General features: G+C 44.5%; 3 protein-coding genes across 5 annotated transcripts; 2 read left to right on the top strand and 1 right to left on the bottom strand.

Moving 5' to 3' along the window:
• Positions 1-13855: 13855 nt before the first annotated feature.
• Positions 13856-18106, top strand: LOC117190713 (troponin C-akin-1 protein-like). Its single transcript, XM_033395779.1, has 3 exons — positions 13856-14077; positions 17383-17702; positions 17772-18106. The coding sequence occupies exons 1-3, from the start codon at positions 14063-14065 to the stop codon at positions 17938-17940; spliced, it is 504 nt and encodes a 167-aa protein (XP_033251670.1). The 5' UTR covers positions 13856-14062; the 3' UTR covers positions 17941-18106.
• A 106-nt stretch (positions 18107-18212) lies between these two features.
• On the top strand, positions 18213-19123 carry LOC117190714 (putative gamma-glutamylcyclotransferase CG2811). 3 transcript variants are annotated; one of them, XM_033395782.1, is made up of 3 exons: positions 18213-18477; positions 18645-18779; positions 18839-19123. In XM_033395782.1, the coding sequence occupies exons 2-3, from the start codon at positions 18697-18699 to the stop codon at positions 18993-18995; spliced, it is 240 nt and encodes a 79-aa protein (XP_033251673.1). In that variant the 5' UTR covers positions 18213-18477; positions 18645-18696; the 3' UTR covers positions 18996-19123. The 3 variants fall into 3 exon arrangements, with proteins under 3 accessions (XP_033251673.1, XP_033251672.1, XP_033251671.1); XM_033395781.1 differs by having other exon boundaries at positions 18213-18779; positions 18839-18946; positions 19013-19123; XM_033395780.1 differs by having other exon boundaries at positions 18213-18779.
• LOC108159646 (protein CDV3 homolog) lies at positions 19077-20599 on the bottom strand. Its single transcript, XM_017293113.2, has 4 exons — positions 20293-20599; positions 20138-20220; positions 19716-19965; positions 19077-19636 (listed from the first exon to the last, which is right to left on the bottom strand). The coding sequence occupies exons 1-4, from the start codon at positions 20518-20520 to the stop codon at positions 19385-19387; spliced, it is 813 nt and encodes a 270-aa protein (XP_017148602.2). The 5' UTR covers positions 20521-20599; the 3' UTR covers positions 19077-19384.
• Positions 20600-20878: the final 279 nt, after the last annotated feature.

Raw genomic sequence — 20878 nt, 5'->3', positions numbered from 1 at the left:
GAAGATTCTCTTCGTTACTCGTTACAAATTCCACTGCTAAATTGGGGCAGATCCGCGGGTAAGTGGAGGAGAGCTTTGCAGCGCCGCAGCAGTACATGTATTCAAGCAGTCGGAACTTTTGGCTACCCCTTAGGTTTGGCACCCCAGCCGCAGTTAAATCTCAAGGCAAAGAGCACCGCTTCAACATAAATCCTCCTGGCAAGGGGAAGGCACAGCAGAGGGGAACCATAAACAAGGGGAACCTAGAGCGCAGCAGAGGCGATAATAATTCGGCTAAGGCTGGCCTACCCGAATCTCAGTTTAATCTCAAGGCAAAAGCGTTCATAAACAGCTGTTCGGTCAGCAAGTGCACCAAGTACCCGAATCGTTCGTTACGACCCCCATTAGCTCCAGTGAAGGAAACTCAACGAGTGTTTCAGAAGTTGTTTGTGGATTTCCTGGGTCCGTATCCACGAAGCAAATCCGGAAATATCGGTATCTTCGTTGTTTTGGACCATCTTTCAAAATATCCGTTTTTAAAACCCGTAAAGAAATTTACAGCGGAGGCGATAACTCGATTCATGGAAGAGGACCTATTCCATTGCTTCGGGGTACCCGAAGTGGTTGTGTCCGACAATGGAGTACAATTTAAGTCCCATCACTTTAATTCGCTGTTGAAAAAGTACAATGTGCAGCATTTTTATACGGCTGTGTACGCACCTCAAGCCAACGCATCGGAACGCGTTAACAGAATCATTATTGCCGCCATTAAAACTTACATCAAGCCAGATCAAACTAATTGGGATGAGCAGCTTAGTTCTATTAGTTGTGCCTTACGATCTAGTCTGCATTCAGCCCTAAACGACAGCCCCTATCGGGTTGCATTTGGACAGCACATGATCACCAATGGAGACACCTATCAGCTCTTACGAAATTTGCAGGTTTTAGAAGATCGTACCGTGAGTTTTGGTCGGGAAGAACCGTTTGATGATTCGAAAAACAGCCCAACGAACAATACAAAAACAACACCAACGAAACGAACAGCAGTACAACCTTCGAAGTCGTGAAGTGGCGTTCAAAGTTGGCCAGGAGGTCTACAGACGCAACTTTCATCAGAGCAATTTCGTTAAAGGTTTCAGCGCAAAACTAGCTCCTACTTTTGTAAAAGCTAGAATAAAACGTAGGCTTGGTCACAGTTATTACGAGTTGGAAGATCCCCAAGGTAGACTTATCGGAAAATACCACGCTAAAGACATAAAGCAGTGACCATCCTAATACAGGTTAACGGTTTTCCTCCAAGCGTCTATCACCCTTTGATGTGATTAACACCAAAGTGTGATCTTGGCCGGGGGATTTGTAGTGGTCGCTTGTCGGGCGGATAGGAAAGCATATTTGTGTTCTTCGCCTGAAAGTATGCCCGATGGTATTTGTACAATTTATATATTTATGTATATTATATATATAAATATATTTATATATATTATATTATTTATACAAGTATATATCACACCTCACCGAGAAACTTATTAATTAGTAAGTTTAGTGCCCATAGTTAGTGTATAGTTAGGTTGGGTTGGCTTAATTTCTTGTTGTGGTGTTACATGTTAAATGTTCCTGGTCGTGTGGGGGCTAGCGCCACCTAGGGTTGACATTAAGAATATGCTTAAAAACGAACAAAAATCTCCCCACCATGACCATAACCATTCAAGCTGAATGGCGAAGGATCGTGCACCTGAAGACGCCTACCACCCTACTTTCGAGGTGTCGCTAGATATAGGACCAACTGTATTGGATCGGTCGAGTAGGCTGCCCGAACGTGTCCGCTGCTTTCGTAAAGCCGAATTTGCGAAGCTTAATAACCTCATTAGGGATTTTGATTGGTCCGCTTTGTACTTGTGCACTGATATCATCAAAGGCACAAACATTTTTTACAATGCTCTTGGCACATTTTTCGATTCTTGTGTCCCGCTTTCTTGTCCGACTAGATCTGGAAAACCCCCTTGGTTTACCAAAGAGTTATCCAGTCTAAAAAACTTAAAATCAAGACTTTATAAAAAATTTCAAGAAGTGGGTTCTCCTACTTCTCACTCTCGCTATGTATTAGCTCGGTCAAACTTTTCAGTTCTTAATGCTCAATGCTATAAGAACTACCTATCTTGATGCAGGATACGTTTTTCTCAGGACCCTAAACAGTTTTACAGCTTCGTAAACAGTAAGCGTAGAACGTCCGCACACCCATCCTCGCTATCGTTTTGTAATACGTCGGCAAATAATGATCAGGCAATTGCCGATCTTTTTGCCCAATTCTTCCAAACCACCTATTCTGAGGAAAGCTACTCTGGTCATCCGTACCCATACGGTTTACCGAGGTCGAACGGCATTTTCAGTCCCTTGTTAAATGAATGTTCCCTACTTCATGATCTTCGACTAGTTAAGCCGGTGTTTTCACCGGGTCCAGACGGGGTTCCAGGTTGTGTACTCAGGTACTGCGCCGAGGCTCTGTGTGGACCTTTGCTTAAACTATTCACCCTATCCATTGATTCTTCTTGCTTCCCCCCGATCTGGAAGGAATCGTTTATAATTCCTCTCCATAAAAAAGGTAGCAAGTCTAATGCAAAAAATTATAGAGGTATAGCAAAGTTATCCGCTATTCCTAAAATGTTTGAGAAGGTTTTAACTACGCACTTGCAACATCTCTGCAAGTCACTTATATCTCCAACTCAGCATGGATTTATAAGGCGGCGATCAACCACCACGAACTTGTTAGAGTTTACCTCTTTCATTATTAAAGGCTTTCAATGTAACTTACAGACGGATGTTATTTACACCGACTTTAGTAAAGCATTCGACTCTGTAAACCATTCCCTTTTAGCGCATAAACTTGACCTTTTAGGGTTTCCGCCCAACCTCCTGAGATGGATTTCTAGCTATCTTTGTTCTAGGTCTCAAAGAGTCCTCTTCAAAAACTCCCTCTCTTTACCAGTAAAGGTTTCTTCGGGAGTACCACAAGGCAGCCATCTAGGCCCTTACTCTTCACACTCTTTATTAATGACTTACCTTCAGTATTAACATACTCTCGAGTACTTATGTATGCGGATGATGTTAAACTCTGTGTCCAGTACAAGGACATTTCATTTCATTCTCGCTTGCAATCCGATCTCAATAAGACGGGTGTAAGACTCCCATCTTACTCTAGTAGACTACTATTAGTAAGCCTCCCATCCTTAGTTAACCGTAGAAAAATGCTTGGTGTGATATTTATGCACAACTTGATCAGGGGTGACATAGACAGCCCTGATCTGTTGAGCCGCATAAACTTCACGATTCCTATTAGACTGACTAGAAATTTTATACCGTTGTTCCTTCCACTTTGTAGATCGAATTATTCCTTGCATGAACCGTTTAGGGTCTTATGCTCGGATTATAATTCCCTCTACCATATTATATCCACCACTAATTCTCTTCCTCTTATTAAATTATTAATCCTTACACACCTTTCTATTAATTAGTAACTGTAGTGGTATTTGTACTTTGATTGCATGCTTAGTTTCTTAGTAAGTTTAGTACTAATTTTCCTTGAATGTTAGTCTAATAGCTATCTTTCTTGCATGTTCGCGTTTGGTTCGGCTACGCACCGCGCGTCATGCGGCAGCGCCCCTCGGTCGGTTGGTCGGGAGGAGGGCTGCGTTTTGCCTGGGATACGCGCGTAACAGCCTTCTGCTGGTGTCACACGGGCCACTTGACGGTGCAGTAACTGCATCGCCTCTTGAAAGATGCAGTCATTGCATGTCAACGTCCACACAAAAGGCAGATCCGGAGAACAAAATTTTTGTTGGTCAGTAGATCCGCCCAAATCTTTCTTTCTCCTCGTGGCCGTACAAGCATTCAGTTGCGCGGTGAGAAAAAAAAACGAGGGGAACGTTGTGAGTTGCTGCGGACACCGCAACTCTACGGTTATACCCGATACTAAGTCAGTATGGCTCTCCTCCGGCAGACGCCGCTAATATTAAACGACACGACAAAGAGTGCGTGCGAGAGAGACAGAAATTCAGTCTGAGCGTGACGTCGGGCGCTGCGTAGCCACTGCAAATTGATTTGTTCCTATTGGCTATAAAAATGATTTGATCTGATCCAGATTCAGCAATCTGATAGATATGGTCATTATCTATGATTCTGCGTTTTTAGTTTTCTCGAATGTGCAATATTGTGGATGCAACAGATTTTCGTCCTTTGTGTGGGCGGAAAGGGGTGGGGTGAAATTTTGAGATACACGTTTTATAGTAAGATCTAACAGGAGTGCGGATACCAAATTTGGTTACTCTAGCCTTAATAGTCTCTGAGATTTTTGAATATCCCCAGATTTTCGTCCTTTGCGGGGGCGGAAGGGGTGTGGCGAAATTTTGAAACAAACTCGTCTCGGTCCGATATATTAGGAGTGTGGATACCAAATTTGGTTGCTCTAGCTTTTGTAGTCTCTGAGATCTAGGCGCTAATGTTTTACTCTAAGCAAAGCCGCCTATGCTACGTGTGTGTTAGAGAGAGACAGGGCGAGAAAAAATGAAATTGTTTTCTTGATGCTGGCTATAATAATGATACGATCCAATTCAGATTCCGCAGTCTTAAAAATATGGTCATTCTTTACAATTCTACGTTTCTGGTTTTCTCATATCTTTAAAATTGTAGATGCCACAGATTTTCGTCCTTTGTGGGGGCGGAAGTGGGCGGGGCAAAGTTTTGAAATATTTTTGTAGCAGTGACATATCACAGAAAACTGGATCCAAAACATCGTTGCTCTTGCTCTTATAGTCTTTGAGCACTAGGCGCTGAAGGGGACGGACAGACGGACAGACGGACGGACGGACAGACAGACATCAATCGACTCGGCTATTGATGCTGATCAAGAATATACATACTTTATGGGGTCGGAAACGATTCCTTCTGGACGTTACACACATCCACTTTTACCACAAAACTAATATACCCCAATACTCATTTTGAGTATCTGGTATAATAATAACGAGGGGGAACGTTGTGAGTTGCTGCGGAGACCGCAACTCTACAGTTATACCCGATACTAAGTCAGTATGGCTCTCCTCCGGCAGACGCCGCTAATATTAAACGACAGGACAAGGAGTGCGTGCGAGAGAGACAGAAAATCAGTCTGAGCGTGACGTCGGGCGCTGCGTAGCCACTGAAAATTGATTTCTTGCTTTTGGCTACAAAAATGATCCGATCTGATCCAGATTCAGCAGTCTGATAGATATGGTCATTATCTATGATTCTGCGTTTTTAGTTTTCTCGAATCTGCAATATTGTGGATGCAACAGATTTTCGTTCTTTGTGGGGGCGGAAGGGGGTGGGGCGAAATTCTGAGATATACGTTTTATAGTGAGATCTAACAGAAGTGCGGATACCAAATTTGGTTACTCTAGCCTTAATAGTCTCTGAGATTTGTGGATGCCCCAGATTTTCGTCCTTTGCGGGGGCGGAAGGGGGTGTGGCGAAATTTGGACACGAAACGGTCAAGGTCCGATATCACAGGAATGTGGATACCAAATTTGGTTGCTCTGGCTCTTATAGGTTCTGAGATCCTTGAACTCATATTTTGCAATTGGCAAAGCCGACCATGAAACCTGTGTGTTAGAGAGAGACAGAGCGAGAAAGAATGAAATTGTTTTCTTGATTCTGGCTATAATAATTATACGATCTGGTTGAGATTTTACACTTTAGAACATATAGTCATCCTCTATGATTCTGCGTTCTTAGTTTTCTCGATTCTGCAATATTGTGGATGCAACAGATTTTCGTTCTTTGTGGGGGCGGAAGGGGGTGGGGCGAAATTCTGAGATATACGTTTTATAGTGAGATCTAACAGAAGTGCGGATACCAAATTTGGTTACTCTAGCCTTAATAGTCTCTGAGATTTGTGGATGCCCCAGATTTTCGTCTTTTGTGGGGGCGGAAGTGGGCGGGGCGAAGTTTTGAAATATTTTTGTAGCAGTGACATATCACAGAAGTCTGGATCCAAAACATCGTTGCTCTAGCTCTTATAGTCTTTGAGCACTAGGCGCTGAAGGGGACGGACAGACGGACGGACGGACAGACGGACAGACGGACGGACGGACAGACGGACAGACAGACATGGCTCAATCGACTCGGCTATTGATGCTGATCAAGAATATATATACTTTATGGGGTCGGAAACGATTCCTTCTGGACGTTACACACATCCACTTTTACCACAAATCTAATATACCCCAATACTCATTTTGAGTATCGGGTATAAAAACTGAGTGAGCTTTATAATATACCAACTGTTCGGAGCAGAACCCAGCCGATTAGCTGCTTGCCAAATAGCACCTGATTCTTGGCCCTCAGCCGCTTATTTTGTTTGTTACTTATGTCTATGTCACTCATTTGTTTGTTAAAGCTTTGCGCTTGCTTGCCCTGCTAAACGCTCTCTGCCAGCTCGCTCTTCGCTATCTCCGCTTTGCGTCTGCCTACCGACGTCGGCCGAGCGAAGCTGCGCTTAGCGATCGGAGCGGCAATGTAAAGGGCAGGCACGCCACACTTGCAATTTGGATGTCACGCATTAAAGAACATATCGTAATTTTATTTCTGCGCCGAGTTTTATTTAAAAAACATTATCTCCACATAAAATTTGGTGACCCCGACGTGATCTCTGAGTTGCAGTGTCAATTAATAATCATTCGCGATCGACATTCGTTAGCCCTAGCAAATTTTCGGCGGTTAAGCACAATTCGGTGCTAAAACACACTTACATACACCTACATACACGCATTGCTGGCTATTAATTTCTCTGTCGCGACAATTCGGTCAGTGCAGTGCGGTAGGCAGTGCAGCGAACTCTCTAATACACCCAAGCGGAGTACAAAGCGGAATCGGACAGCTCGCACAGCAGCACAGCTAAAGGCATTAGCTGGAATCCCTTTGCTTTCGGTTCCCACGTTTATACGTATACAGGGTGTCTTTTTCGGTCGTGCTGAGTGACTCTTTTAAAACCTCAACATGGCAGCACCTGAGCCTACCAATGTCGCGAAGGCAGCAATGCCGAGTGATGTAGATTTCTACAAGCACAAGGCCGAGTCCATCGCGCGCCAACTAAAGGCCATGGATCGCTTTCTCACCAAGGAAGAGCTTGCCGAGTTAGATGAGGCAGAACTTCAAGCTCGCTTAGAGCAAATCGAGCGAATGAATGCGGATTTCGATGCCGCTCAAACGAGCCTTGAAAGGCTGGATTTCCTGCAGTTAGCCCAAGATGACAGACTGGACTTTTCGAATGTGTATGTCAAGGTTAGGTCCAGGCTGTCGCGGGAGTTGATGGCTGCTCGCACGGCATACTCTCGAGGGGAATTCGTCGTTGTTCGCCTATAATAGTATAGGCCGTTCTCGAATGCCCGAGTTGCAGCTTCCGCGATTCGGGGGAACTACATGGATTGGCCAGAATTCCACTCGATGTTCTCGACAATGGTGCACAAAGACCATCGTATACCAATCATCGAAAAATTCCAATATCTTCGTGGATGTCTAGATGGTGCTGCGCTGGATACGATTCGTTCCTTGGAACTTTCTGAGGAGAATTACGACAAGGCGTTGAATTTGCTAATGTTGCGATTCGATAATAAACTGTTACATTTTCAGGCACACGTCAAGGCTATCTTCGGGCTGCAAGGGGTGGAGAAGGGCTCAGCTATCGGCTTGCGCGCGCTCAGCGACAAAATCAATTCGCACTTGCGTGCACTTCAGACCTTGGCGACCCCGCAGGAGATTTCGGATGGGTTGCTGATCTTCATCATAGGCACGAAACTGGAACACAAAACAAAGGAGAAATGGGAAGAGAACTTGCTGACGTCAGGATTGCCTCGGTGGTCAAGCATGGCCTCATTTTTGGAAGCGAGATGTCGGATGCTGGAGAATTTGGGATCAGCCATGGCAACAAGTCCTAGTCAACAGGTGGGAGAAGACAAACCTGTCACCCTTATCACCTCCAGTAACGACCATCCTAACCCCATATGTAACCATTGCAATTCCTCCGAGCATTACATATCTAGATGTCAGGCATTCCTGAATCTCTCTGCGTTTGAACGATACAAAGAAGCAAAGAAGAACCGCTTGTGTTTGAACTGCCTCAACAAAGGCCATGAATTGCAGAGGTGCAGGTCAGGACTTTGCAGGCATTGCCAGGCTAAACATCACACGCTACTCCACATTCCATCGGGAACTGGTGCTTCATCTTCCTCTTCACAAGCCGAGGAATCGATCCAGCAAGAGGCCGCGACTGTGCTTCTAGCAAGCGGGTGTTCTAGCCCTCCCCCCTCGATCCAGAAACCTCAGCCTAGCCAGAACGTGTTGCTACCTACTGCCCTCGTCCATGTAACAGATCGTTATGGAGTACTTATCCCATGTCGTGCCATTTTGGATTCTGCATCACAGGCAAACTTTGTAACATCTAGACTTGCTGATCAGTTGCAGTTGGATCATCGCTCGTCTTATGTTCACATCTCTGGAATCGGAGATTCCATTCTACCTTCGAGCAAGTCTGTACATATAGTTGTACAATCCCAGGACGCAAGCTATCGAGCTTCCTTCGCTGCAATTGTCACCAACTCAATTACGGAAATGCAGCCTAACTTCGGCGTAGACGCAAAGGATTGGCCAATGCCGAATAATCTAAAACTAGCTGATCCTAATTTCTCCAAGCCCCAACGTATCGATCTGTTGCTAGGTTCTGGTTTGTTCTTCGATTTAATGTGCGTCGGACAGATTCGACTATCAGCCCAATTGCCAACATTGCAGGAGACAAAACTTGGTTGGATAGTATCAGGAAGCATTGATAGCTCGGAGAATAAGCGTGCAGCTTTAGCCGCTTTTGAAAATTCCTCGTGCATCTCTATTGACGATTTTCGACCCACAACGCTGGAGTACCAAAACTTAGAGCAGCAATGCAGGAAGCAGCTGCTCGAGTGCCAGGTGCAAGTGGAAAAACTGCGATCGGAGAATCAGGAACTGCAGCGCGAACTTTGCCATATATTAAAAACCTACATATCCACGCCAAATGAAATTCAACTTTCAACAGTTTCTACATTGCCAAATTTCCTGCCATTCTATGCAATTACAGAGGTTCCCGATGATCAAGACGGAGTCACGACAAGCCGCCTTCGTAAAGAAGCGCCGATTGCTGCGTTCGACGATCATCCCAGCGTAGCCGCCAGCTGCGCCCAAGCAAGCATCTTCAAGAGGGCCGTTGGAAAATTAGCGGTTCTGCCCCTTCAGGATGGATCTGTTGAAAGCCTTTGCCTTCCAACGAGGGGTGAATGTTCGGAGCAGAACCCAGCCGATGCTGCTTGCCAAATAGCACCTAATTCTTGGCCCTCAGCCGCTTATTTTGTTTGTTACTTATGTCTATGTCACTCATTTGTTTGTTAAAGCTTTGCGCTTGCTTGCCCTGCTAAACGCTCTCTGCCAGCTCGCTCTTCGCTATCTCCGCTTTGCGTCTGCCTACCGACGTCGGCCGAGCGAAGCTGCGCTTAGCGATCGGAGCGGCAATGTAAAGGGCAGGCAAGCCACACTTGCAATTTGGATGTCACGCATTAAAGAACATATCGTAATTTTATTTCTGCGCCGAGTTTTATTTAATTCGAAATAATTAGTCGGCCGATTGGGGATAAAAAACATTATCTCCACACCAACAACATTACATTTTATTGCCTCCCAAGATTCCGCGAGCGTGGCAAAAGCTTCGTTCTTTTTTGCTAGAGCTGTTTGTCGGTCGTTGACCTCACACTTTTAAAGTAGTCACAGCTGATTGGCCTTCTGCCTTTACAATACGCTTGGTAAAACGAATAGTATGTCCAACTACTCCCTGAAGCCGATGTGCTGGGACATGTGTACCTATATTGCGCTATAGTATTATCTTTCTATTTAAGGAAAAATCATTAGTTTATATCGCATTATAAAATATCGTATATGCACTTATAACTATTTACACTTATCGTATTTATTTATCTAAATATTCCCTAGTAATAATAGCTATATCTCTTGTGACGCTTTTCGTTCCTCCTTTTGTCCATTTAGCCTTGTCTTGGAGTTCTCGGTTAGTGATTCTTTTTTCTTGTAACATGAATATAGTATCTGAATATAGTTTCTAATAAAATGATTGTTAAGATGAATATGTGCTAGACGTTACCGCATTTGGGGGAACCATGCCGCTCGTGAGCGAGATAGGATGACCAATACCGGACTCTCCAGGGATCCTGATATTATTATTGGCTCTTTCAGGATCACGGTAGGGTGGGCGTGGCACGACTCCGTGCCAGCAAAACAGAGATGTCCGCCGCGGTGGTAGATCCCTACTCCTTCTCTGCACTATCTTTGCCCCACTATACTTTCCGTACCCCTAACTATCCTTTCCTTGTCTGTCCCCCTCCCATTCCCAAAAAGAGCACGCGAATTTTAAGAAAATAATACCAGCAGGAGCGAAGCAACCTAACTGGAGGGTTACCCCAAAGAACCCATCCCCATTTCCGACCAGAGACCAGCCGTGGAAGCGAGCTCGTACTCCTTCTCAGTTAGCCGACCACCAGCTTCATCGTGCGAAGATTCTCTTCGTTACTCGTTACAAATTCCACTGCTAAATTGGGGCAGATCCGCGGGTAAGTGGAGGAGAGCTTTGCAGCGCCGCAGCAGTACATGTATTCAAGCAGTCGGAACTTTTGGCTACCCCTTAGGTTTGGCACTCCAGCCGCAGTTAAATCTCAAGGCAAAGAGCACCGCTTCAACATAAATCCACCTGGCAAGGGGAAGGCACAGCAGAGGGGAACCATAAACAAGGGGAACCTAGAGCGCAGCAGAGGCGATAATAATTCGGCTAAGGCTGGCCTACCCGAATCTCAGTTTAATCTCAAGGCAAAAAGAGCACCGCTTCAACATAAATGCACCTGGCAAGGGGAATGCAAAGCAGAGGGGAACCATAAACAAGGGGAAGCTAGAGCGAAGCAGAGACGAGAATAATTCGACCAAGGCTGGCCTAACTAGCTGAAGAAAGAGACAGTTGCCGTTGGGAAGCAGCAAGTCGTGTATCGCGAGCAGATCAAAAGAAAACGAAAACCAATTTTCGATCAAACTTTTTTGTAAACGGAAGAACCCTTCGTCTCAGTGCCGCAGTGTCATAGAACTCCAGTGGTTGAACGGAAACCGAAAAGCCAGAGCGAGTTAACGGAAAGGTAGCGGGATCGGCTCAAATTTTCGGTCGAACGCAGAAGGAGAGAGAGTGCGAGTAGACGGGAAAGGAGAAAAGAATAGGAAGAGGAAGTAGAGCAAATGAGTAAAATAATGAATTTATAATAAGCTAAAGATAAAAAAAAACATACCTATTAATTCCACTGCAAAGGTGTAAGGGGGATTTCGTTGTGCTCTCCTAGGGCGAGTGTGAGTGCAAGTGCCAGTTTACACATACAGGTACAACAACAAAAATAAATAAATAAAAAACTCTTGATCCCTTACGAAGATTTATCAGCTGGCATCGAGAAAGCGCTTTCGCCGATGGACCGCAACACTACAAAAGAAACAGTGAGTAAATAAAACCATAAAGCGAAGTCATTTTAATAATCGGTTCTGCCGATGATGACAATTGGCTAAAACACACTTGTTCTATTGGGGAGAAACGAAAAAGAAATGCGGTTACTTTGTAAGTCTGTCGAGCCGTCAATCGAGCGTTTAAGTTTGAGAGAGGGGATCAGCTGCTGACGCAGCAAGGCCAATCTTTGAGTTTCGAAGAATAAAAATAAAACCAAGTTTAAGCGCAGGGAAGTTAAGTTAAGGGAAATTGAAAATATTTGGAGAGGGTAAACTAAGTGCTAGTAATGTATTTAAATTTTAGCTATTAATGAATAAATTTATAATGTCTCCTTAAACGTTATCTTGATTTCCGATACCCAGCCCCTGTGGTAGCGAGCCCTAAAGAAAAGGAGTCATAAAGAATAGAGGAAAATGGCAGATTATGACCAAGGAAGGGTGGGCGTGGTCCTTCATTCCAGCTGAGGACGACTTTTGATCCGTTCGTGTCGCGTGCGTGTGCATATGTGTAAGTGAAGTCTAATGGCCAAAAGTTTTGTTTCTCTCCGGTTCTGGAATTGTACTTGTACATGTCGTTAAGTTTCTTGCACGCTCTTTTAATATAAAAACAAATATCGTAGGTCTCAGAATAGACAAATAACGAGGGGGAACGATGTGAGTTGCTGCGGACACCGCAACTCTACGGTTATACCCGATACTAAGTCAGTATGGCTCTCCTCCGGCAGACGCCGCTAATATTAAACGACACGACAAAGAGTACGTGCAAGAGAGACAGAAAATCAGTCTGAGCGTGACGTCGGGCGCTGCGTAGCCACTGCAAATTGATTTGTTCCTATTGGCTATAAAAATTATCTGATCTGATCCAGATTCAGCAATCTGATAGATATGGTGATTATCTATGATTCTGCGTTTTTAGTTTTCTCGAATGTGCAATATTGTGGATGCAACAGATTTTCGACTTTTGTGTGGGCGGAAGGGGGTGGGGCGAAATTTTGAGATACACGTTTTATAGTAAGATCTAACAGGAGTGCGGATACCAAATTTGGTTACTCTAGCCTTAATAGTCTCTGAGATTTTTGAATATCCCCAGATTTTCGTCCTTTGCGGGGGCGGAAGGGGGTGTGGCGAAATTTTGAAACAAACTCGTCTCGGTCCGATATATTAGGAGTGTGGATACCAAATTTGGTTGCTCTAGCTTTTGTAGTCTCTGAGATCTAGGCGCTAATGTTTTACTCTAAGCAAAGCCGCCTATGCTACGTGTGTGTTAGAGAGACACGGCGAGAAAATATGAAATTGTTTTCTTGATGCTGGCTATAAAAATAATACGATCCAATTCAGATTCCGCAGTCTTAAATATATGGTCATTCTCTACAATTCTATGTTTTTGGTTTTCTCATATCTTTAAAATTGTGGATGCCACAGATTTTCGTCCTTTGTGGGGGCGGAAGTGGGCGGGGCGAAGTTTTGAAATATTTTTGTAGCAGTGACATATCACAGAAGTCTGGATCCAAAACATCGTTGCTCTAGCTCTTATAGTCTTTGAGCACTAGGCGCTGAAGGCGACGGACAGACGGACAGACGGACGGACGGACAGACAGACAGGGCTCAATCGACTCGGCTATTGATGCTGATCAAGAAAATATATACTTTATGGGGTCGGAAACGATTCCTTCTGGACGTTACACACATCCACTTTTACCACAAATCTAATATACCCCAACACTCATTTTGAGTATCGGGTATAAAAAGAACACCACCCTTTTGCCGACGAGACAGTAGCCGGAATGATAGCGTGCTGGTCGACCTCTGAGGAAAACATCAGTCCTACTAACCGTTGTCCACTACATGATCGACAGAAGAAACAAGAGCAAAGCTGAGAAAATTAAAACATGCGTACGTGCGCTCCAGAGGCGTAGCTGTGTAAATAATATTCGTTGCGCTTTAATAAAGGGGGCTAGACTTCCATGGAAGCCCCTACGCTTGGGCAGAGTGAAAGGGATAGCTACACATGTACCTTCTTGCCTGTAGGCGTTTGTCTTGTTTATCCGATAAGACCAATTTATAAAACACACAAAAAAGTGAAATGTGTATTAAAATAGAACTAGTTTTGAACTGAATCACAGGGTATTTGTTAGATAAAGACTAAAGCTAAGAATTGACATCAGCAGCGACGTCGACGGCGGCGTTGGCGTCTTTAAAGGCGCGCGTGTGGCGTGTTTTCATATTTTTTGTTGTTGGAAGGGGACCGACCGGGCCACAACGTCGACGACAGCAGCAACACAAAAAGCGGCAGCACCACTCGTGTTCCGTTTGTTCTCCGTCGCGTTTTAGTTGGAGTTTTGCTTTCCAACGGCGCGGTCCAATTTTTTAGCTGGAGCTATTTCCCCATATCCTGAGGAGCGTATATTTTTTGTCTCTCTTGCAATTTGCAATTTTAATTAACTTAAGGCAGCCTACTGAAAAAGAAGAAACGCCATAAAAGCAAAAAATGGGCCAAGTCAAGGTACGTAAAAGAGAGAGCGCTGCACACACAACCCCACACAAAATTCACATGCTTCACATGTATGCGTATCCTGTTATCCTGTGGCAAGTTGGCAGCCCCAAAAGGATAAAAGCGTGGGAAAACTACAATTCAAGATGAAATTGTAATTCAATTCGTGAAAAGTGATATTTTTGGTGTTATCTGGGAATTTTATCGCCTTATATGTTAAAATACGTATGGGTGTATGTGTGCGTTTGTTCTGAGAGTTATGTAAGCAGATGCCTCAATGAAACGGTTCATTTAGTAATGACATTGATTGAAGGCCGGATAATAGGTTGTCTAGCGATAGCGTGTGGTTTCCATTTACAGAAATGATTAAACGATTTAAGAAACTATTTATGCACCTAATCACTCGCCCATATGTACATATACTATATACATATGTATGTTCTTTTTTGATGGTGGCGTAGCTGCTGCGCAGTTTTAGAGGAACGAACGCACGTCGGCCACCGAAAAAGCGCCTATTAGCCATAATAACAGAATGGGCAATAACAAACACAAAAAAAGTGTGAATGCACCAAACCGGTTTAAGTAATCATCCCCGCACGGTCTCTTCTCCCGGCAGCAGAACAACGCGGCAAAAATTTTATAAATAAATACGACCGAATATAACTGAGGAGACCGAGACGCAGACGTGTGGCTCGTGTGTCGCGCGTTATCAGCAAGTTAGTAGGGGGCAATTCATTAGTGGAAAATACTTAGATCAGTGATAAGATAGTCGAGTAGGCTGCCCGAACGTGTCCGCTGCTTTCGTAAAGCCGAGTTTGCGAAGCTTAATAACCTCATTAGGGATTTTGATTGGTCCGCTTTGTACTTGTGCACTGATATCATAAAATGCACAAACATTTTTTACAATTCTCTTGGCACATTTTTCGATTCTTGTGTCCCGCTTTCTTGTCCGACTAGATCTGGAAAACCCCCTTGGTTTACCAAAGAGTTATCCAGTCTAAAAAACTTAAAATCAAGACTTTATAAAAAATTTCAAGAAGTGGGTTCTCCTACTTCTCACTCTCGCTATGTATTAGCTCGGTCAAACTTTTCAGTTCTTAATGCTCAATGCTATAAGAACTACCTATCTCGATGCAGGATACGTTTTTCTCAGGACCCTAAACAGTTTTACAGCTTCGTAAACAGTAAGCGTAGAACGTCCGCACACCCATCCTCGCTATCATTTTGTATTACGTCGGCAAATAATGATCAGGCAATTGCCGATCTTTTTGCCCAATTCTTCCAAACCACCTATTCTGAGGAAAGCTACTCTGGTCATCCGTACCCATACGGTTTACCGAGGTCGAACGGCATTTTCAGTCCCTTGTTAAATGAATGTTCCCTACTTCATGATCTTCGACTCGTTAAGCCGGTGTTTTCACCGGGTCCAGACGGGGTTCCAGGTTGTGTACTCAGGTACTGCGCCGAGGCTCTGTGTGGACCTTTGCTTAAACTATTCACCCTATCCATTGATTCTTCTTGCTTCCCCCCGATCTGGAAGGAATCGTTTATAATTCCTCTCCATAAAAAAGGTAGCAAGTCTGATGCAAAAAATTATAGAGGTATAGCAAAGTTATCCGCTATTCCTAAAATGTTTGAGAGGGTTTTAACTCCGCACTTGCAACATCTCTGCAAGTCACTTATATCTCCAACTCAGCATGGATTTATAAGGCGGCGATCAACCACCACGAACTTGTTAGAGTTTACCTCTTTCATTATTAAAGGCTTTCAAGGTAACTTACAGACGGATGTTATTTACACCGACTTTAGTAAAGCATTCGACTCTGTAAACCATTCCCTTTTAGCTCATAAACTTGACCTTTTAGGGTTTCCGCCCAACCTCCTGAGATGGATTTCTAGCTATCTTTGTTCTAGGTCTCAAAGAGTCCTCTTCAAAAACTCCCTCTCTTTCCCAGTAAAGGTTTCTTCGGGAGTACCACAAGGCAGCCATCTAGGCCCCTTACTCTTCACACTCTTTATTAATGACTTACCTTCAGTATTAACATACTCTCGAGTACTTATGTATGCGGATGATGTTAAACTCTGTGTCCAGTACAAGGACATTTCATTTCATTCTCGCTTGCAATCCGATCTCAATAACTTTCAGTCATGGTGTTGTGCAAACTTGTTACACCTTAATGCCTCGAAATGCAAAGTTATGACATTTCATCGTTCTAGCCCTTTGTTGGCTCCTTACACCCTATTTGGTGGTTCTCTTGAGAGAATTACCCTGGTGGATGATCCCAAGTTAAAGTTTTCCGAACACATTTCTACCATGGTAAATAAGGCCATGAGCGTGCTTGGGTTTATAAAGAGGTGGTCAAAGGAATTTGACGACCCCTATATAACAAAGACTCTCTATACCTCGCTTGTTCGTCCGATCTTAGAATACGGCTCCTGTGTATGGTGCCCTCAGTACAAAGTACACCAGGACCGTATAGAATCAGTACAGAAAAACTTTTTACTCTTTGCTCTGCGGGGCCTTAACTGGGATGCGGGTGTAAGACTCCCATCTTACTCTAGTAGACTACTATTAGTAAACCTCCCATCCTTAGTTAACCGTAGAAAAATGCTTGGTGTGATATTTATGCACAACTTGATCAGGGGTGACATAGACAGCCCTGATCTGTTGAGCCGCATAAACTTCACGATTCCTATTAGACTGACTAGAAATTTTATACCGTTGTTCCTTCCACTTTGTAGATCGAATTATTCCTTGCATGAACCGTTTAGGGTCTTATGCTCGGATTATAATTCCCTCTACCATATTATATCCACCACTAATTCTCTTCCTCTTATTAAATTATTAATCCTTACACACCTTTCTATTAATAAGTAACTGTAGTGGTATTTGTACTTTGATTGCATGCTTAGTTTCTTAGTAAGTTTAGTACTAATTTTCCTCGAATGTTAGTCTAATAGCTATCTTTCTTGCATGTTCGCGTTTGGTTCGGCTACGCACCGCGCGTCATGCGGCAGCGCCCCTCGGTCGGTTGGGCGGGAGGAGGGCTGCGTTTTGCCTGGGATCCGCGCGTAACAGCCTTCTGCTGGTGTCACACGGGCCACTTGACGGTGCAGTAACTGCATCGCCTCTTGAAAGATGCAGTCATTGCATGTCAACGTCCACACAAGATAAGCCAGACAAAGTGTTCGATATTAATAAAGTGGAATATAGTCCCGGATAGGTACCACACCTGTATACACGCTGAATATCGGATCATTAACCTAACCTTACTTCTGCTCTGTCTATCTCTTCCGCCGCCGCCACACCCACACAGAAAGCATCAACTGCTCTGAGCAAACTTTTTGTCTACGGAGCTCTGAAGTACGGTCAGCCGAGCAACTCGATCCTCGCCAGTTCTAGCAACGGATTTGCCAAGTTCTGGTGCAAGGCCACCACCACAGAGAAGCTGCCGCTGGTCATTGCCACGCGCTACAACATTCCCTTCCTCCTCAACAAGCCCGGCATTGGCTATTATGTAACCGGTGAGATCTACGAAGTGGACGACCGTATGCTCAACTCCCTGGACAACCTGGAGGACTGCGAAGATATCTACACGCGTGAGAAGCAAGACATGAACATCGGCGTGGGGGAGGGGTGAGCATTGACGTCATCCTCTGATCGAAAAATGTATTTACGTACAAGAAATTTTTTTTATCTTTGCAGCACCATCCCGTGCTGGGTCTATCTGTTGCAAAAGTATCCAGAGAAGCTGCTTTCCCTTCAGTACTTGTCCAGCTACGAGAACAGCTCCACCCACCCATACATCATGCGCCATCGCCGCACCCCCAAGCATCCGGCTCAGGACGATCTCAGTTATGAGGCCCAAAACTAAACGGTTCTCCCCTTGGATGTGCTCTGGGAAGCCTGGCCAATTTGTTATATAATGTTACCGGTAGTTGCATTTGTAGTCCGTACAACATTGATTTCCCCTGAGGATGCAGACATAACAGATTGATATACACAAACATACATATACTATGGGAAATTGATATATACAATGATATATACACTGTACGCATTAAATTCATTAGATTTTAGCAACCGTAGTTTATAATATTATATTATATTTTTGACAAACAATAGCAAATAAAACTGAAGCAATTCAAAGTAAATTTAATGACCGATGTTATATAAACATATACAATATAGACATGATATGGGTCAACACAGTAATTTTCCACTTGCCACCCATTCGATTACGCCGATTTCTCCCAGTGCACGGCAACAAGTCGCGAGGTGAATTGCAAACGAATGCCAACAAGAAGAAGAGCGAACGGGTTGCGGCGACTTGACAAACTTTTGGTGCGAAATATATGAACAAGATAACCCGCGCAACTGATAAGCACAGCGGATAGGCGCACTTGTAATGGTAAGAATGTCCGCGAGAGTCTTTGACTATGGCACGCTAAAGAGCGGTGAGCCGAACCATCACTGGCTAACAAAAAAGGAGAACGGCCAGGCGCAATTTCTGGGGCGTGGGACAACGGCAGTGAAGTTTCCACTAGTTGTCGGTAACATTCCATTCCTTTTGGACAGGCCCGGCGATGGCCACAACATACACGGCGAGATCTATGAGGTGGACGAGTCCATGTTTTCAAAGTTGGACCAGCTGGAGGACTACCCAAACTACTACGATCGTGAGGAACAGACCATACGGACGGAGACAGAGGGGTAAGCATCTGGTCACACGAATGTTTCATTGACGTCATTCCTGTCTGTGTTTGTTGCAGAAATTTGCAGTGCTGGCTATACCTAATACGGAACTTTCCAGTGAAGATGCTGGCCAAGCCGCAACTGAGTGCGTACCACAATACACCCGAGCAGCCGTACAGTGAGAAGTCAGTGCGGGATCCCGCCATTTCGGCCAAAGACGACCTATCTTACTGATGTGCACTCTCTTGCAGCTATGCGGACAGCCGTCCGGAAGATCTTGTCGATGATGATTAACACAAAACGAGACCCGCGAGGTTATACAAAAGTAACGTTTATAAACGGATTTCAACGCATGGCTATTATTCATATTCTATTACACTGACTCCATACTTCAAAAATGCTAAACGAAATGAACAATAGTGTATGTGGTATAGGGATAGGAGTAGCAGTAGCAGGAGGTGGCAAAGATGAATCAAAAAGCCTAGAAAAAGTTGACATATGCGTGCGTACACTACAAACTTGTAAATGACTTGCGTCCGATTGCAGCGGCGAGCTCAGCAGTGGACACACAGTGGTAGAAAACGGTTTCTTGGGGTAGCAACAGCGTCGACTGGAGCTGGCACCTATCTATCCGCTTCATCGTCCAGCGACTGGAATCGATTGGTAGCCGCCACGGGTGCGGATGTCGGCTCCTGGACACGCTGAAAGCGTCCGCCGTGACGGACTTCTTCGAAGGCGGGTTCGTTTTTCTTCTTTCGCTGTTCCTCCGGGCGCGCTGCACTGAGCGTCGGGAAGAACTCCGTATTGGTGATGTCCGGAGCAGTGCGTCGTGCACGCGATCCGCCGCCAATACCACTTCCAAGTCCACTGATTTGCTGCATATTTCAATTGCAAAAGTAAAAGGTACAATGCTATATTGATTAATGATCAATGGGTCCGGTGATCGCTACTTACGCTGTAGCGTAACGCGGGTGAAACATAGGGCTTTGAGGATGACTTTTCAACCTCCACCGGCACTGGGATTTGCGTAACCTCCTCGGCTGGTATAAGTTTCTTCCACGGTTTCTTCCCGCCGCCACCGCCCTTTCCGCCCTGCACGTTTTCATAACCATTGCTATCATCATCGTCGTCTTCTTCGTAGTTGCCAGCGTCGTTTACGGCTGCAACTCGTGTTGCACGAGCCGCCTCGGACTCCCTGGCAGAGCTGTGACATGGAGAAAAGGGGTTAGCATGCAATTTTGACTGATTCAGCACTGTTCAAGCTGAGGAGAAGTTGGTTCACTGGTTGGAATCACGCGACTGCAGCTTGCAAAGATTGCCATTGTCCACTTAATCGGACGAATACGCATACATGCACAAGCAGAACAGAAACTCACTTTGCGCTCAGCTGGCCAATCTTCAGCCCGCTGTAATCCTTGCGCTGCTCAGGCTCGATCTCATTCCATTCCTCTTCGACGGGCTGCACACGAAAACAAACGACAGCAATTGTAATGTAATTAACTCTTTTCTTGAATGATTTCACCAGGCTTACCGCTACGGACTCTGGCACCTTGGTGTCGGTCTCGTTTTCGCCTACTACTGCCACGCCGCCATCGACTACTGCAGCTGCTGCTACTGGTTCGGGTTTTTTTGGCTTGACCATTTCCCGTTTCGTGTTGTCCTCCAAGTTCTTGACCAATTCGTCGGCGGTCACAAACTTGGTCTTGTTCTTGGACTTCTTCTTATCCTTTTTCGCGAAAAAATCATCGAGTTCGGCCATCTTTTGCAATTAAAATTTGGAACAAAAATTTAGCACGTTGAGTTGGGGACAGTGTGGCCGCGGATTTAATATACTGTCTGACTCTCACAAATACCGCGAAATATACCGTCTCATTTTCGAAATATAACGATGAAATAAAGAGCTTAGCCCACTTAAAATGAAACTGTATGTAAATTATTTTTGTAAATCCATCCTATCCTTCCTCTTTACTTATAAAAACACCTCGATATCTTTCAATTGAACTGCGCTAAAATTGTTTAAGTTTCATGATGTTCGTTAAATGTATTTTAATTCCCACTGGTCGGAAATGGGTTAATCAGTCTCTGTCCGTGGTCAGAAATGATATAGTCCTCGATTT

The sequence above is a fragment of the Drosophila miranda genome (assembly GCF_003369915.1).
Source record: "Drosophila miranda strain MSH22 chromosome Y unlocalized genomic scaffold, D.miranda_PacBio2.1 Contig_Y1_pilon, whole genome shotgun sequence".
Taxonomy (NCBI): Eukaryota; Metazoa; Arthropoda; class Insecta; order Diptera; family Drosophilidae; genus Drosophila; species Drosophila miranda.
The sequence above is the reverse complement of the archived record's forward strand: the minus strand, read 5'-3'. Positions and strand labels throughout refer to the sequence as shown.

Bases quoted from the DNA above. Each gene is read 5' to 3' on its own strand.
- LOC117190713 (XM_033395779.1), top strand. The intron at 17,703-17,771 runs GTGAGCATTGAC...TTATCTTTGCAG, and splicing joins AACATCGGCGTGGGGGAGGG to CACCATCCCGTGCTGGGTCT.
- LOC108159646 (XM_017293113.2), bottom strand. From the start codon at position 20,520: ATGGCCGAACTCGATGATTTTTTCGCGAAAAAGGATAAGAAGAAGTCC. The intron at 20,221-20,292 runs GTAAGCCTGGTG...TTTCGTGTGCAG, and splicing joins AGGTGCCAGAGTCCGTAGCG to CCCGTCGAAGAGGAATGGAA. The intron at 19,966-20,137 runs GTGAGTTTCTGT...TCCATGTCACAG, and splicing joins ATTGGCCAGCTGAGCGCAAA to CTCTGCCAGGGAGTCCGAGG.
- LOC117190714 (XM_033395780.1), top strand. From the start codon at position 18,475: ATGGTAAGAATGTCCGCGAGAGTCTTTGACTATGGCACGCTAAAGAGC. The intron at 18,780-18,838 runs GTAAGCATCTGG...TGTTTGTTGCAG, and splicing joins ATACGGACGGAGACAGAGGG to AAATTTGCAGTGCTGGCTAT.